The sequence below is a fragment of the Diorhabda carinulata genome, chromosome 6, assembly GCF_026250575.1.
Source record: "Diorhabda carinulata isolate Delta chromosome 6, icDioCari1.1, whole genome shotgun sequence".
NCBI classification, from domain to species: Eukaryota; Metazoa; Arthropoda; class Insecta; order Coleoptera; family Chrysomelidae; genus Diorhabda; species Diorhabda carinulata.
In genome coordinates, this window is record NC_079465.1 from 18796832 (window position 1) to 18814942 (window position 18111).

At 33.5% G+C, this 18111-nt stretch overlaps 1 protein-coding gene across 1 annotated transcript; it reads left to right on the plus strand.

The window, feature by feature from the left end:
- Positions 1–24: 24 nt before the first annotated feature.
- Positions 25–9862, plus strand: LOC130895326 (ATP-dependent RNA helicase abstrakt). Its single transcript, XM_057802554.1, has 12 exons — positions 25–147; positions 198–308; positions 408–549; positions 656–791; positions 1543–1752; positions 2129–2419; positions 2475–2637; positions 3839–3970; positions 6484–6652; positions 8439–8588; positions 8645–8827; positions 9677–9862. The coding sequence occupies exons 1-12, from the start codon at positions 121–123 to the stop codon at positions 9811–9813; spliced, it is 1851 nt and encodes a 616-aa protein (XP_057658537.1). The 5' UTR covers positions 25–120; the 3' UTR covers positions 9814–9862.
- The last annotated feature ends 8249 nt before the right edge of the window (positions 9863–18111 follow it).

The following is an 18111-nucleotide window of genomic DNA, read 5'->3' on the forward strand; positions in this document are numbered from 1 at the left end:
GAACCAAATTGTCGTACCCTAGATATGTAAATGTTCCAAGAATCAGTCGAAATAGTTGACAATTTTAAATGTCAACAAAACAAATAATGAAAAATATGTTTTGTTTTAAAGTTTAGTAAAATGACTGATAGTGAACCTCCTATAAAGGTAAGTTGCGGAAATAGATTCAATGAATTTAATTTAATATCAATTTTTAGAGATATAGGCGAGAAGAAAATAGTAATTCCGAATCTGAAGATGATTATGTTCCTTATGTCCCTGTTAAAGAAAGAAAACAACAACTACTCAAGTTAGGTCGACTAGGAAAGGTACGTACTTCAAAAATTTTAAAATTTTCTATAAAAAATTTGATTAAATGAAATTTGTGAATTATACTATATTTGGCTTTGTTATATTAATTATAACAGTTGAAGGAAGCTGAACAGAGTAAACCAAAATCTTCTAGCGAAAACGAAACTAACGAAGATGAAGAAGAAGATGAAATTTGGGGAAGAAAAAATAATATTCCTCTACTTGATCAACATACAGAATTACGCAAACTTGCAGAAGGTATAAATCTATATAATGTAACTTTTTTCCTTTAGATCAGTCTAGTTATTCACTGTTGTGGTTGTAATATAAATATAAAATTATAATTTTTTACTCCCTTATTTAGCAAAAAAAGTTAGTGCAGTAGAAAAACAGTTGAAAAAAGAGGAAGAAATCTTAGAAATTGTTGCCGAAAAGAAAGCTTTAATGGGGGTATCAGAATTAGCCAAAGGTATTCAATATAGAGATCCCATAAAAACAAGGTAAGATTAATGAATATGGGAAGGGTGGCGCCCCAATCTGATAATGAATTTAGTTTAATTAGTTCGAAATAAACCAAAAATAGATAATAAATTTTTTTGATATATCATTTCGTTTTTTGAATTTTTTTATCTAATTCCTCCTTGGAGAGGCGGCCATTTTTATTAAACAGTGGTACATCGAATAGATGTACAGAATAGAGCTAGAACAATGAGACTTATACCTTTATTTTTCTTTAAAACCCCCTCTATGAATAAGGTCTTCACAACATAAAGTGCCCTTTTTGAAGACCTAGTTTTACAATGAAGGAATCAAATACAATAGCTAGTGATTTTTATACTATAAGATATAGTAAAATACTTACATATGTCTCAATATGAAGTTTCCTCAATTTTTTATAAATTTTTGAAAATGAAAATTTTTTCTTTCAATCTTGTTATTTGATCTTAAGCCAAGTTATAAAATTTTGAATTTAAGGTACATTTAATTAAATGACAATGCAATTTGAAGAAATCCTCATACATTTTTAATTATCAAATTTAACTTCAAGGTAAAACTGATGTATTACAAATATATTTATTATTTTTTGCACTTTAAAACTTCTAACTTGGAATTTCTAACACAACACACTGTATACTATCACTATCAGCCTTAGAGCCTTCAGTTGTTAGTTTCTACCTGGCTTGACGGACCAGAATTATGATTTTATATTTATAGGGATAGTATGTTTAGTATATGAAGTTCTTTATTTAGCTGGTGTCCTCCTCGATACATTCTACAAAGACCTCCTACGATTCACGATAAATTGAGAAACAGTCTACGCATTTTAGTAGAAGGAGAAGATATACCACCTCCATTGACAACTTTTAAAGAAATGAAACTACACGAAGGTATTATTGCCGCATTGAAAGAAAAACATATAAAAAAACCGACTCCCATACAAATTCAAGGAATACCTACTGTGTAAGCTTATTTTATTTTTTTCAAATATAGTTTTTTTTTAATTTTAATATTTTTAACTGAACTATCTAAATGAAGTTGCTCTATTTATATTAAAATAAAATATTCATTTGATTTGTCAAATTTATTGTAGTTTCTGAAAAAAAAAGTTATTTGAGACAGTAAAAGTAGAAAAAGAGCAGGACCGTACCGGCTCTTATGTTTCTTATGTCAATATCATTTAATATATTCAAACATTGAAAGTTTTTAGAAAATATTAAAGTACAGGCTACTCAATATTATAAATAAAAGACAGGTTAGGAAATTTCTTCTGTTAATTTGTACATATAAACATTTTTATTAAAAAAAAATAATTTATTTTTATAATTAATTGTTATAGATTATCAGGCAGAGATATGATTGGTATAGCATTCACTGGATCGGGTAAAACATTAGTATTCGTTTTACCTTTGATAATGTTTTGTTTGGAACAAGAAGTAAAATTACCGTTCATCAAAGACGAAGGTCCTTATGGTTTAATTATATGCCCATCGAGAGAGTTAGCGAAACAAACTTATGACATCATCCAACATTATTCGAATAGTTTATCTAAACACGGAATGCCTTTAATAAGAAGTTGTTTAGCGATAGGAGGAGTACCAGTTACAGAAGCTTTGGAAGTTATCCAAAAGTTCGTATGAATATGATACCATTTGTGTGTTTATATAAAAACTAGTGGGTTTTAGGGGTGTTCATATTATGGTAGCGACCCCCGGTCGTCTTATGGATATGCTCGGAAAGAAAATTGTGAAGTTAACAGTCTGTAGGTATTTGTGTATGGATGAAGCGGATAGGATGATCGATTTGGGATTCGAGGAGGATGTTAGGACTATATTTTCTTATTTTAAGGTAATTGCTTTGAAAATTGAAAACACTGGCCACCTTAGAAGGCAAAAACACTTTTCTGACATATTGTAAATTATGGTGTGATAGTGGACAATACGGTTATGTCTTATGTCTCAAAGAAAACAATATCAACAATTCTTTCCTCCTGCCTTTTAGCGAGTGTCTTCAGAGACTCTTGAATAGCATTGAAACCATAGGTTACTATTAGGCAATCAAAAATTGACTGCATTTGAATAAACTAGGAGGGTGAATCACTTAGTCAGAGTTGAAAGACCAAATAACGCGCTTCTAAGAATGCAAAATGAAAAACTTTTTCAAAAAATTGTCAGATAATTGCTTATAACAAATTAACTATGCAATATAAAGGAAAAATCCTTTGTACTTTCAAAGATAATGTGTTTTCAAAGATGTATTCAAAAATTTCTAGTCAATCTCACTCAATAAATAGTGTGACTAACTAAGAAAACCACATTTTTTGCCAAAAATCTAATAAAATCTTCTCCAAGAGCAATACAATCATTTCAACGCCAGTATTAGTCTTTTATCTCAAAATAGGATTTAATTTCAGCAATTTGTTTTTCATTTGAGGTAAATTTCTTACCGGCGAACATTTTTTTTGAGATCAGTCCCTGATGACTCAAAATATCTCAATATTTGCTGGTTAACGACTCTCCTCTCCAAGACCTTGGCAATGGTTGGGACTAAAACAATCGAATGGTAGTTACTGGGAACCGTCTTTCTCCTTTTTCCAATCTGCACAGAAGAGATCTGTTTCAGAAAAATTTTCATAATGGATTTGTTAGTTCAGCTGCACAATTCTTCAATACGATTAGTGGCATTCCACTCGCTTTTTTGATGTTCAAACCATTGAGAAATTTTGCCACATCTTTTCTCAAGTCATATTTATCTTGACAGACCAAAAAGACCTTGATACATTTGGTAAATTGATAAGTTTGTTGTGTATTCTTTAATTATATCATTATTTGTACTAGAATTCGAATACCGAGTACTCAAAGGTTTGTCCGCGGCTATAATCTCATTTTTGAAGTTCTAGGGGATCGTTTAAAATAAAAATCGATTTTTCAAAAATCTTAAGGTAGTCTAATGTTACAAGAGCGTCTTTTTTTTCAACCGTTTAGAGTCACTTAAATAATAATTTATGGGAGGATAATGTTTGTGGATGAAATAAGTATTTATATTTTAGGGTCAGAGACAGACATTACTGTTTTCTGCAACAATGCCTAAAAAGATACAAAATTTCGCCAGATCTGCACTAGTGAAACCGATAACGATAAACGTGGGACGAGCTGGAGCTGCATCTATGAATGTTATACAGGTAATATGGTTTGGACAGACGTACCAATATTGTAACTTTTTTTTTCGCTATAATTGATACTTGGAACAATATTTTTCTTGACCTTTCTGTTTTGCTAAACTGAACTGTTCATAATGAACACACTGTTTAAACTACCACTACACCAACACTCACAATTACACTGTCAAACGCAGTTAATATCCTCAAAAACTGAAGGTAAACAGTTTACCTTTTACATTTATATTTTTTTTTTTTCAAAATCTTGTATATATATTAGGGTGGCCAAAAAAAAAAACCGATTGAAGTACTCGTGGAGCGACCTTTAAATATTAAAATTTCGACTTGAGTTTTTAGGATCTCCATAATTTTTGCTGTAATGATGAGAAAAAGAATTTAAAAAAAATCGATTTTCGACGATTTTAGAATTTTTTAAAAAATTGGAGTTACCCAAAAAAATATATTTTGACCTGCCGTTTGGAAGGTACTCTTAAAACATTATAAACTTACTTATTTTGGTACGAGACTCGAAAAAAAAAATTTCTTGGGCTACCCTTGTATATTATAGGCTTATATGCAGATTATTTAGGTCCATAGACTTGTAATTTCTCTTCACTTCTTTCGGTCCCTTGCTTTTTCTCTCCAATTCTGGATGTTTTTCTCTGTAAGGGTATCTTCCACTATTTCTGTCCATCGTTTTTTTGGTCTACCACTTGCCTTCTGGTATCTTCCATACAACTCGTTTCAAGTGTCCTGTCTTTGTCCATTTCATTGAAAAGTGTGTAGGTTTCATGGTTTGATCTTCTCTCCCGTCCTAACTCTGTCTGTTCTCCTCCAAAAATTCTTCTTAGTATTTTTCTCTCCCAGATTTCACAGGCGTATGACTTCCTAAGGCAATTCTAAGTTCGATTTCCTTTTCTTTTTGGCATTTATTATCTAGTAGCACGCCCTTATTTTCTTCTTCCTCTTTCAATAGGACCAGATCCTGTTCAATCCTGTACGTTGTGCCTTCTTCCTGGATCTTCCTGAGAAGCTGAACTCCAGCCCTCGTACCACCTCTTTGGTGGTCTGCGTGTGTTCGGTCTCTGAGTGTTAGCCCACTTTGCCCATCTGTCTTCTGGCATTCTTTCCACATAGTAGCTCACCCACTTCCTCGAATTCTATTAACGTCCCATTATGTTTCTTCAAACTTTCTTCTGTTTCTTGCTATCAACGTCACTTCCAAAATATGATCCAAACATTTTCATAGATAATTTAATTTTTAATCCTTAAAAGGGTTGAATAGTACACATTAAGTAGTACCCTGTAGTCCAACGTAATCTTTAGTGTTGTTGTCTAACCAAGTGTTTTCCTGTAGGGTTATATTGAACGCGTCTTGTAATTGTTTGGTCATTTCAATTGTGTCTGTTTTGCTGACCTTATCAAAATATTTTTTGACAAACAGTGATCCCAGTGCCATTCCCATGTTGAAATTCACCTCCGTAACCCAAAACTGCCATCTTGGTGGGCTTTTTTTCTCTACCAAACAAGATATAATAGAATCTTCTGTATTCTTTCCTCAAAACATTCTTAATATTTTTCTCTCCCACATTTCCAATTTCTGTTTAGGTTTATTCGTCATTATCCAGGTTTCATAGGCTTATGTTAGGGTGGATCTCAAAATTGTCTTGTCTTTCGTAGATCTGGATATCCCTTTGATGTTAATATTCTTCTAAGGTTGCCAGCGCAGCTGTTACTTTTGGAAATTCTTAGTTCGATTTCTTCTTCTTCTTCTTGGCATTTATTGTCAAGTAGTACACCCAAATACATGAAATTAGTCCACTTACTCGAATTCTATTAACGTCCCATCATGTTTATGTACTTTGAATTTGTTTTTTGCCTTGCTTCTACATTTATTCTTTATTTGCCTTTCCTTGATACTGGTTCTTCTTATTATGACTATTCCAAAGCTGGATAGGGATCGCCTTGTCTTAATCCTCGTTGTGTTTTGAAAGGTTAAATTTTCTTGTTATCAATTTTTACTATATTGGTTATATCCTCTAATGACATTTTCACTAGTTGAATGAGTTTATTTGGAATTTATAATTCTTGTAGTATTTGGATTAACTTTTTTCTGTTTACATTGACGGCTTCTGATGGGTGAAACTCTTGTATTAGATAATTTTCCTTGTCTGCTAGCCTTCTAATGTTCCATCTTGCTTTTTTCCACATCCTTTCATTTTCTATTCTTTTCTCCATAATATATTTGTCTTTTTGTTATCCGTTCTTCACCGCTTATTTATTTTTGGTACTTTATATCAGTCATATCCGGTTCCACGCCATGTACAAGGACTCTTAACTTTTATAAGGACTACTATACCATCTTATATTGATTAAAAATGGTTAGGTTAGGTTATGTTAAGTTAGGTTAGAAATTTGTTCCATTTTCCTCGTCATATCCGGTTCCATGCAGTGTACAAGGATTCTTAATTTTTATAAGGACTACTATTACTATGCCTTCTTATATTGATTAAAAATGGTTTTTGTTGACATTTTAGGAAGTGGAGTATGTTAAGCAGGAAGCCAAAATTGTGTATTTATTGGAATGTTTACAAAGAACCCCGCCTCCGGTATTAATATTTGCAGAAAAGAAACAGGACGTAGATGCCATACACGAATATCTATTATTAAAGGGAGTGGAAGCTGTAGCTATTCATGGAGGAAAAGGTAATTTGACAACATTTCAAGATATTTTATTTACATATTATTTTCGTCGACAGATTTTATGTTGATTTTCTTATTTTTTCCAAATTGCTTCTTTATAAGATCTTTTTTAGGTTTCTGCTAGTTATACCGCTATCAAATGTTATAACCTCAAATACCACCACCTTCTCTCGTAACCTAACCTTCATCGTGTCGCTATATATATAGGGTAGTTCAAATGAAGGTGCTAACTACACAACTACACAAAATAAGTTTCTGTTTCCAATATACAAATTATCGACACAATTATGATAAAACTAGTGGCAACATTGTATTAAAATTTTATACGAATATGTTTTAGAAGTTCATACATCACAAAACAAATAACTGCTTCTAATAGAGGGTGTTATATACACAGTTCGAAATTTGATGAAGAACATAACCTTTTCGTTACCTTGAGATGACCATGTGATATTTTTGAGAAAAACGACAAATTTCTCTATTATTTTATCACAGTTATTGAAAGGAATTAATTTTTTATTTTTTGCACATGGACTATGTGCAAAATATATTGTACATTTTATTTATTTATATATGATACATACATTACCGATCCAAATTTTTTCCCCACTCCATAGTTTGCCTGATACACGACAAATAAAAACAATACGATCGGTTTTGAGATTTATATTTTAAAGAACATATATAGATAAGAAGTAAATTTTGGATTAATCGATGATGTTACCCCTTTTTGATTGGGTTCTATTCGTTTTGCTTTTTACAATATTCCAAAGATGTTAAATGAAAATAGGACATTGCTTTCTGACCTCGCTGTCCAATTTGTCCAGCTCCAGCTGCAAAATAAGATCAAGCATTTATCAGAATGTACTACATTTTCTTTTTTTGGCATTTTCTTCAAAATCCCTTTAATTTCTACCACGTCTCCAATCGCCCTTCCTCCAAAACATCCCTAAACCATCACCAAGCCTCTGCTGTGTTTCGGGATTACCCATGGATCTAATATCCGTTCTTCCTTTGACCTGCCGTACAAACACTCTTCCTTTAGACCTAAAAATTTCAAAGTTTGACTCATCACTCTTCATGCGTCTAATTTTTATGTTCTTTAGCCCACTGCAATTTCTTAATTTTACTTTGACGTCTTCATTGCTACCCATCCAAAATCTTTTCACTGTAAAAGACACAAAGGCAAAGGTTTATCTTCAGCGGTTGTGGTTTTTCGAGGCCGCCCTAAACGTTTTTTATCGTAAAACCTCCTAGTGGATGCATATTTTTTGACGGTACGTCCAAGTATTTTTAATTCAGCGACAATTGTGCGGTTACTTTTGCCTAATCTATCAAGATGTGCGATTAATTATCACAAATAATTCGTATATGAAATTTATGAAAAGATGTATCGAAGCAAAAAGTATAAATCACAGAGACTAAACTACAATCATAAACACCGGAGAAATAATTAACAGTTTAAGAATAATACACAAATTAGTCGGTACTTGCAACTTTTAACCTAATGTTCTTATATTTTTATAACTTAACTTAACCTCAAAACAGATTCAGTATAATCTCCTGGATTTAGAATACTATATTCTATGGTCCTTTTTCATTAGTACTAATGTCTAAACAAAAATGAAATTAGTTCATTATTGACAAGCGGTTAATAATGAACAAATTGTTAACTAGCTGAGGTGTTGAATGTAAATTTCACGGTTGGCTATGACATGTGTTCTATGATTAATAGTGGAAAAAACTGTTCTACTTCTCATGTTGATTCTAAATTTATTTTTCTTTTTAGATCAGGAAGAGCGATCTCGTTCTGTGGAAGCATTTAGAAAACAAGCCAAAGATGTATTGGTAGCAACCGACGTGGCGTCTAAAGGCTTAGATTTTCCTGATATACAGCATGTTATTAATTATGACATGCCCGATGATGTAGAAAACTATGGTAAATGCAAAAAAATCGAAAATTCCTAAGAATAAGTAAATTATCGTTTGTTTTAGTTCACAGAATTGGTCGTACCGGTAGATCCGGAAATAAAGGCTTAGCGACTACATTTATAAATAAATCGAACGACGAATCCGTACTTTTGGATCTCAAACATTTACTAATGGAAGCAAAACAAAAGGTTCCCACATTTTTGGCCGATTTATGCTCGGAAAGTGAAAAATATTTGGCGCTTGGAGGTAATAAATGGTTATTCTTTTTCTTGTATATCGTACTACTATTGTTCCATTTATGATTTATTAGAATTTATTCCGCTACCTTGAAGTAACACGAAATAAGTGCTAAGATAATAAAATCCAGAATTTCTTTAATAAATGGGTCTCTTTATAAAAAAAATTCAAATTCTAAAGATTCCCTTATTTTCATCCTACGTAGTTTCTTCGATTGTTTTATTCACTTATGCTTTTCTAATCTCTATTCTCCAACATTTTTTGGCTCGGCTTCCTTTTTTGTTGTATTTTTTGTGATTTTTATCAATTTTTTCCCATTTTTTTTTCAACAGTTAGTGTGTGGCTTTCTTCTCGACTACTTAAGTATGTCCATAGTATACTTTCTTTCAATATTTTCTCTTTTTACATAGTCCAAGTCGTATAAAATTTGTTTAATCTTTGGTTTATTTGTTTTCTCTATTTTTTTATCCTAATTTTAAAAACTACCAGAAACTGATCCGTCTGCTCTGGTTCATCCCTAACCGAATAATAGAGACTTGTTGAAAGTTCCCATCATCAAAGAAGAAATCAGCAAATATAGCAATTAATATGAAGAAATATTGAGTGTCCCCCCCCGTTGATTATAGGTTTTAAAAAAGAAGATTTTTATTGCAAATCCTCCCTACATGTCACATTTAACAAAATTTTCACGTATTGATCCCTAAGAGGCACTGATTGTCAATTAAACTGGAGTTGAATAAAAAAAATTTCGCCCTAATTTCTTGTACATACGGAACATGTACACTCAAATAGTTAGTGTCTAATGTTTGATGTCTGAAGAAGGTAACTTTGTTAACGAAACGTATTTATGCTTTGTAGGCGAACATGGTTGCAGTTATTGTGGAGGTTTGGGGCATAGAATTACAGATTGTCCTAAATTGGAAGCTCTTCAGAATAAACAAGCATCTAACATCGGAAGAAGAGACTACTTAGCTAACACAGCTGCTGATTATTAGAAATATGGTAAATGTATTTTTTAATTCAAAATAAATGATTTTTATTGTTTTTTTTTCTTCTAAAATTTATCTTAACTTTTTAATCAGACGCTCCTTCCTTCTATTTCATTAAAATAACCTTTCAGAAAATTCCATAAATAAATTACAATCTTCTTTTTCCTATTTTGGTTATGTTCCTCTTATTAACAATTTAAACAGCCACTTTAAACATCTAAAGTGGAAGTGAATTACTCGCTTTTCAGGGAAAATGACATTCCAAAAGTTGGTGAATGTTATACATCAGTTTGAGATTTTTTCAGATGTTTTGTTAATTAAGTACTGTAAAAAATAATATCAGGCAGATATATTAAAGCTTTATGTTTACATTTTTCAGATTTATAATATTTAATTATTACTTGGAAGAGCCTTCTTGCATTGAAATAATGGTTACTTTCTTGAAGTTTAAATATTTTATTAATATTTAAAGAAAAATATGCTTGCTACATTACATACCATTTTCAACGACAACTACTAACATTTTACCAACTAACACTCCTCGATTAAAATGTTTCATACAATGGTACATGAAAATCGCAACTTAACTACTTAGCAAACAAAACTTAGACTACACTTACTTTTCCTCTTAAGTAAATGAAAGTATCCTTCACTAAAGGTTTTGTTAATATATCAGCTAAATTTTGTTCTGTTGACACATAACTTACAGAAATTTCTTTTTTCGTAACTAAGTCTTTTAAAGAATTAACATTCTTCTTAACATCTATGTGCTTAGCTATCTTAGAATTTTCATTGGACTTTGACATTAAAATAGAACTTTTATTATAACAATAAAGAACAGCGCCGATAATAATATTAAAATCACTCAAAGTACCTTTTATATTCACTAGGTCTTGAGTAGAATTAGCCGCTGCCACATATTCAGCTTCTGTCGAAGATAATGCTACACAGTTTTGCTTCTTTGAAAACCATGATATCGGATTCATTCCATACAGTATTATGCAACCACTTGCATTCTTTCTATCAGTCGTATCTGTTGCCCAATCAGCATCTGAATATCCCACTAGTTTAATTTCATCAGTAGTGTTTTTGTAGAATGTTAGCCCCATTTCTTTTGTTCCCTGCAAATAACGTAAGATTCTTTTCGCTACGTTCCATACTTCAACTGTAGGTTTATCTAGAAATCTACTCAAGTAAGATACTGAAAAAGTCACATCAGGTCTGGTGGTTGTGGACAGGTACATAAGTTCTCCTATTATTTGTCTATAAGGCACTTCTATTATTTCGCTTTCACTTAAGTATTGAAATCCTTTGACCTTTGACCATGTGTTGTTTTCAATTTACATTCTTTCATGTTAAACTTGTCTAGCAGCTTCTCCATATACTTCTTCTGATTAATTACTATTTTATTTTCTGTCCTTGTTATATCCATACCTAGAAAATTCTTTATTTTACCTAAATCCTTTGCATTAAATAATTCTTCAATAAATTGACTACTGCTTCCACTTCTTTTTCTTCTCCGACTACCAACATAAAGATACATACTTTTCCATTTTGATACAAACAACAATCATATTTTGATCTTTCAAATTTGTTCTTACTTGCAAAGTCATTAAATGTATCATTCCATATTTTAGGAGACTCTTTCAATCCATATAAAGATCTGTTTAATTTTAAAACTGGTGATTGTGATGCCAGACCAGATGGTGCATAGATATATTTATATTTTCCAAATAACCATTAAGAAAAGCCGTTGAAATGTCCAACTGTCGTATTTTAAAATCTTGCAATGCAATTGATAGAATCAATCTTAAGGTTAACATTCGAGTAGACAGGTTGAAATGGATGTTCCTCCTTCATCTGAAAGCCTCTAACCACCACTCTTGCCTTCTTTGTTCCATCTTCCTTTGTTCTGTATACCCATTTAGTCTCAATTGGTGATATTCCTGTAGGTAGATTCGCTTCAGACCACGTTTTCAAATTTTCGTGCGAGTTCAACTCCTTTTCCATAGCATCTCTCCAATCTTTCACGTTCGCTGCATCTTCATATTGTACTGGATCATTATCTGAAGATATTAGACAGTAGGCTGTAAAAATCTCGTACTCATTAAAATGTTTTGGCATATTCAGTTCTCCCGCTAGAGGTTGTATCTGTTCTTGGTAAATACTCTTCAAAATCATTTAAAACATCTGAACTTCCGGACTCTTCCAAAATTATTTCTTCTGAGTCACTCTCTTCTTCAATTTCAATGTTATCTTCTTTATCCCTTAATTCAGTTTCTTCATCAAATCTTATTCTTATTTGTTCATTCGCGTTTTTGTTTCGATATTTCTTCGAAATTCGTTTGTTTTTCATTAAATTTCACATCTCTTGAGCAGAAAATTTCACATTTTTCATTATACCATAATCTATATCCAGCTCCACTGTACCCTACCATTATACATGGTTGTGCTCGTCTATTTAGTTGCCTGAGACCCATAAATTCTCAATCTTGATAGATCGTTGCGACCATACCATCTTGTGGCTGGAGTTTCTCCAAAATTTGTCTCAGTAGGCGATCTGTACAACTCATATGCAGAACATAGAATTGCTTCGCCCCATAACTCTCTTGGTAAGTTGGTTTCTGAAAACTTTGTCCTTACCTTATGTAAAAGTGTCCAATTCATCCATTCTGAAATACCATTCTGCTGCGGAGTATGCTGCAACGTATACTCCAGCTGAGAATCCCTTTAGATTTAAAAAAAATTTTAAAGTAATTAGAGGTAAATTATCCCCCTTTGTCCAATCTAATTCTTTGAGTTCTAAGCCCATGTTTCGTTTTAATGAGTTTAATAAAATTTATAACATTTTGTTCGTTTTCATTTTTATCTTTCAATAGCTTAACAACTAAAAAATGAGAATTAAAACATGAAAATACTTGTAACCTTCTGGCATAGAAGTTTTTACAAGACCGGCTATATCTGTACGTATCAATTCCCCTATTTTTGTAGTTTTCTTTCCACATCTATAAAAAGGGTTTCTAGGACATTTACCTTCAATACAATTTTTACAATATCGCAAACTACTGTGAAATCATTCAACAATAATTTAGACACAGACATTAAATTTGTGTTTCATACCTTGTACTAATAGTGCATCTATATTTATCTCTTTCCCTTGACATACCCCTTTGGCTGTCTCTTTTTTCTTTGCATACAGCACTTCATTGTTCTTTGCAGTTCCTATTTTTATTTCTGATGCCAAATCCATCACATTTGACATGTAAGGCTCCATTTCACCCATTACCATATGCTGAGTGCACTCCGAGTCCAAAATAAACTTGTTAATACCTCTAGTAGAAGGCACTGCTTAAAGCTATAAATGCAAATTCATTGGCGACATTTGCTTGACTTCCTGTACCTCGACTTTGACGTCTAAGATGACTTCTACAAAAACCTCTTCTACCTCTAAAGTTGCGTCGTAATGACTGATGACATTCTGCTAACTTATGAACTTATGTCCGGGTTTTCCACATTTGTAACACACATATTGTAATGTATTAAAGGATGCATCAGTTTGATCACTATACTGTCCTTGTTTTGATTTTATTTTTAATTCTTCATCAAGTAAACGAGATTTCACAAAGTCCATTGTTACACTGGTGTTCATAGTTTCAATCGCGGTTACTTTGTCTTCATCATCTATTTTTGATCCTATTCCTTCTACTCCCTTATTATAGTATCAAACACATGGAAATGATCCTCTAATTTATCATTTCTTCTATGCTTCAAGGTGAGTAGTCTCTACTACTTACTAGTTTCCAGTATTACCTGGGCCTATAATATGTTTGATTATTACTTGGAAGAGCCTTCTAGCATTGAAATAATGATTACTTTCTTGAAGTTTAAATATTTTATTAATAATATTATGCAAATATTGCTAGTTTCCAAGATAGTTCAAAGTTTAAATTTTGATTTTCGCAGTAATTTTTTGTTTTCACAATTTCTCTTTGAAAATTGGCAATTTTACGTTTTTTGGCATGAGGAATCATAATTTGCACTCTAATTTAAAATTGCTAATAGAGGGCGCTAGTTACACTTGTTTGTGTTAATTAAATCAAAGTTACCTTTTTTTGGACTAAACAACTAAAATAAAAAAATATTAAAAAGCGTTAAATTATACAAAAAAAGTTACTCTTCTTTGATTCATGTAACTCAATTGGTTATCGAGTTATTTGCTTCTAAAAAGTTCAATAAATTTTAATTTTTTCATAAAAAATTTTTATTATTTCTTAAATATGTAACAATAACAAATTTGTAAACAAAAATAAAAAACTTCAACGCTTTCGTAAAAATCTCTTAATATCAAATAATCCTTGTCTATTATTTTTAATTACATCCGCGGCTTCTTCTATTTTCCGTCGCAGTTGTGGAAGAGAAGTAATTTTTTCTTTGTAAACTAATGCCTTCATTTGCAACCAACTTTAAAAATCCAAAGCATTTAAATCAGGGCCTTTTGGTGGCCAAGCAAACTCACTTCCACGACCAATCCATCAATGCGGAAACTGTTCGTTTAAGTATTGACGAACTTGTAAAGAATAATGTGCTGGTGCTCCGTCATGCAAAAGCCACATATTTTGTCTTAAAGCGAGAGGTATATTCTCTAGAAATTCGTGTAAATGTTCTTGAAGAAAATCTAAATAAAGAGGTCCATTTAAATTGGTTGGCAGTTCAAAAGGACCTATTAAATACTCACATATTACACCACCCCAAATGTTAACCTTAAACTCGTGGTGAAAATGTGTTTCCCTCATAGCATGTGGATTTTCAGAATCCCACAAATGATTATTTTTATAATTAAATATTCCTAGTTTGGTAAAAGTTGCCTCAACAGTAAAAAGAATTGTATCCAGAAAATCTGGGTCAACATTTTGTTTATCTTGCAAAAAAAGGGCAAATTGTAGACGCTTAGGTAAATCTTGAGGTTTGAGAAAAATTGCATCCATATCATTACAGGAGTGTAATGGGATGGATGCAATTTTTCCCTCTTCAGTATTATAAAAATAGATGATTGGCTTATACCTGTTTGCATACTTAATCGGCGAGTACTGACAACTAGATTCTCCGTAACAAACTAAAATTTCATCTTCTTCATCGGCAGTGATTGTTACATTACATATCAATTTCAGCGACAACTTAGACAACTGACATATAACATAGTTGAAGTTGGCATATAATGATTAGAACCACTTATTAATTTCCAAATATCCAAAGTGCAAGTAAAATAATTGCTTATGAATCAGGGAAAATTACATTTCAAACGTTGGCTGCTTTATGACAATGGTTTTAGGTGTTGTCAGATTTATTGTTATCATAATCGAGTTGTCGCGGAATTAGTGTCTGTCATGGTTATAGTCGATATAGTGAAGTAAGTGGTGGTTGTTGTTGTTGTCGCTTTAATCGCGTCGTAGTAGCCTCGTGTCTTGTCAAATTTGATATATATTGAAATTTAGTTAAAAAGTTTGTCAGTCAGTGTAATCTTCAATAGTTGCGATTAAATAATTTCCGTTTCTTCTGTTAAGTTCGTTTGTTTGCTTGTGGCTGGACCCGATTTCCCATCTGGCATCCCTGGTGGGGAAGGACGATCGTTGACGTCATTTTGTTGCAGCAGTTTGGAACTATGGAACGTCTGTGCGCGAAACGAACGCAACTTAGAAGATTCTTCACGATTGCCGCGAATGGTTGTGAAGAAACCTTTGGAAAACATGAGGCAACCGTCGAGGAAGTAACTGTTGCTTTCATTAATCTTACCGACAAGGCTGATAGGCTTTTTCTTCTCGATGATAAAGTAAAAAAAATTATGTTCGAGTCATTGGATCAGGTCAAAGAAGAAGATTTAGGTAAGGAGTTTGAAACTGTGGAGAAGTACAGAGACACCTGGCTAACTTTGAATGCTAGAAAGAATGAGTTACTGGAAAAAGTCAAGGCCAACACAGCGTATCCTACTTCGACATCACGCCTAAAACATGGATTAGTTTTTGGGCATATTTCATCCATGAAAGAGAGGACCTGCCTTCTGAGGATAAGTTCTTGATTTAGTTGCGTATTGCCAAGGATGGTACCCGAGCAAAGGAACTGTTGAGTAGCTATCCTGCATCGGCGGCCAATTATCCGAAGGCTTTTGGCCAACTGAAAAACCGTTTTGGCCGTGACGAATTGCTGATTGAGTTGTATGTTAGGGAGCTACTCTCATTGGTCTTGGTACAGGCATAGGGCAAAATTTCTTTGACTCTCACACAGCTTTATGACAAGCTAGAAACTCAGCTAATGGCCTTGGAAAGTTTGGGAGTTACATCAGAAAAATACGCGTGCATGCTCGAGCCGTTAGTTGAATCCGCACTTCCTGAGTCAATTTTGCGGGAATGGGAGCGTAAGCGGAAGTCGTGCGGTACTGATGGATCCCTCTTTGAGACTGCAGATCAAATGGTCAAGCTGCGAGAATTTCTGAAGAGAGAGGTTGAAAGCGAGGAGCGTCTTCTGCTAGCTAGGAGCACGTTTTCTGTCCCTAAGGAAAAGGGTGCTGCACCAAAGAGTAGTGCTGGGAATGTCAAGTCCTCGACTGGAAAGTACACCACAGCTGCTGGCCTAGTAGGTATTGAGTCCACTGAAAGCCCTGAAGATGTCAGTTGCATTTTTTTGCAAGAATTCTCACAATACCGAATTGTGTTCAGAGGCGTGGGATAAGAGCAAAGAGGAGAAAATTAAGCTTCTCAGAGCTAAAAGCCGCTGTTTCAAGTGTCTGAAACAATTCCACGGGAAACGGCCCTGTAAGGAAAAGCTGTGTTGCTTAGTTTGTGCTGAACCTCATGTTACTGTGATGTGCCCAGTTCCTAGTAACCGGAATTCAACGTCTACTGAAACTAGTAAGGCAGCTAAGAAAGAAAACGATGTAGAGCACAACTATGCTAGTATCCAGAGTGCGCCAGTGTTGATGCAGACCTTGAGGGTTCGTTTGAAAGGAGAAAATATTGTCACCACCAGGTTGTTGATTGATACAGGTTCTCAAAGAAGTTATATAACTCAAGCGCTGGCTACCAGAATGCACTATGAGCCGATCCGCACTGAGAACTTGGTTCATGCATTGTTTGGTTTGCAAAGTTTTATGAGTGCGTTTTCCTGCAACTTTGAAGTTCTTGACAAATTTGTCACGCTATTCCATCCATTCCTAAAGGTCTATGGGTATCTGAACTTTTCGAGATGAAAATCGAGTTTTTGACGACAGAGAGGGCTCAATTGGCATTCTTGTTGGAGCGGACGTCGTGGGAAAGCTACTCACCGGGAGGCGCGAGGTATTAAGTTGAGATAAGTTGCATGGTTAACATCAGTTTGCACTGCGCCCAGGAGTTCGACCCTTCTGATATGTGGAGGTTGGATGTGTTAGGCATCGAGGACCCCGCTTTGGTTAGTACCAAAGAAGAGGCAAAAACGCTTGCGCGTCGGCACTTCTTGGAAACAGTTAAGATATTACCTGATGAGGTAATGACATATGAGGTATGTCTTTCATGGTTGAAAGAACATCCCCCGCTGCCTCGACATTTCGATCTGGCCCGTGGTAGACTTGAATCGACCCTAGCCAAGTTACGTAACGGTCATTTGGTGAAGAATATGAAACGGTGTTTTAAGAATGGCTGAAAGATGAAATTATTGAAGAGGTACAGCTTGATAAGTGAGATTTCGAACATTATTTGCCTCACCGAGCCGTGGTTAAGAAAGCCAGTACCACCCGAATTCGTCCTGTTTTCGACGCCTCGTCCAAAGAGAAAGCCTAGCCTGAATATGTGTCTAGAAAAAGGGGACAGTTACGTAGCGTTAATCCCATCGATACTTCAGACGTCGTAGTAGCCTCGTGTCTTGTCAAATTTGATATATTGAAATTTAGTTAAAAAGTTTGTCAGTCAGTGTAATCTTCAATAGTGGCGATTAAATAGTTTTCGTTTCTTCTGTTAAGTTCGTATGTTTGCTTATGGCTGGACCCGATTTCCCAAACACGAGTAATAGGTCATTTTAGAATGACTTAACAACCAGCCGTGATATTGTCTTGAGATATAAACATTGCGTTATTTACATTTAAATTATGGTTATATTGGTGCTTCATTTTCGTTTTTTTGGCCAAAGATATTAATTTCATTAAAAAAGCGTTCGAAATAATTTACTAAAACCGTTTATGTATCACTTTAAGTCAACAGCCGTACAAAAATTATAGTATGGCAACAATGAAAAACATCTGTCATAATTCTCTTAAAGAATAGTTTCATAAACTTCCGT

Excerpts from the sequence above, each read along its gene's own strand:
- LOC130895326 (XM_057802554.1), top strand. The coding sequence starts at position 121 with ATGACTGATAGTGAACCTCCTATAAAG. Across the intron at positions 3,971-6,483 it reads CATCTATGAATGTTATACAG|GAAGTGGAGTATGTTAAGCA; the intron begins GTAATATGGTTT and ends TTGACATTTTAG. Across the intron at positions 8,828-9,676 it reads AAAATATTTGGCGCTTGGAG|GCGAACATGGTTGCAGTTAT; the intron begins GTAATAAATGGT and ends TATGCTTTGTAG.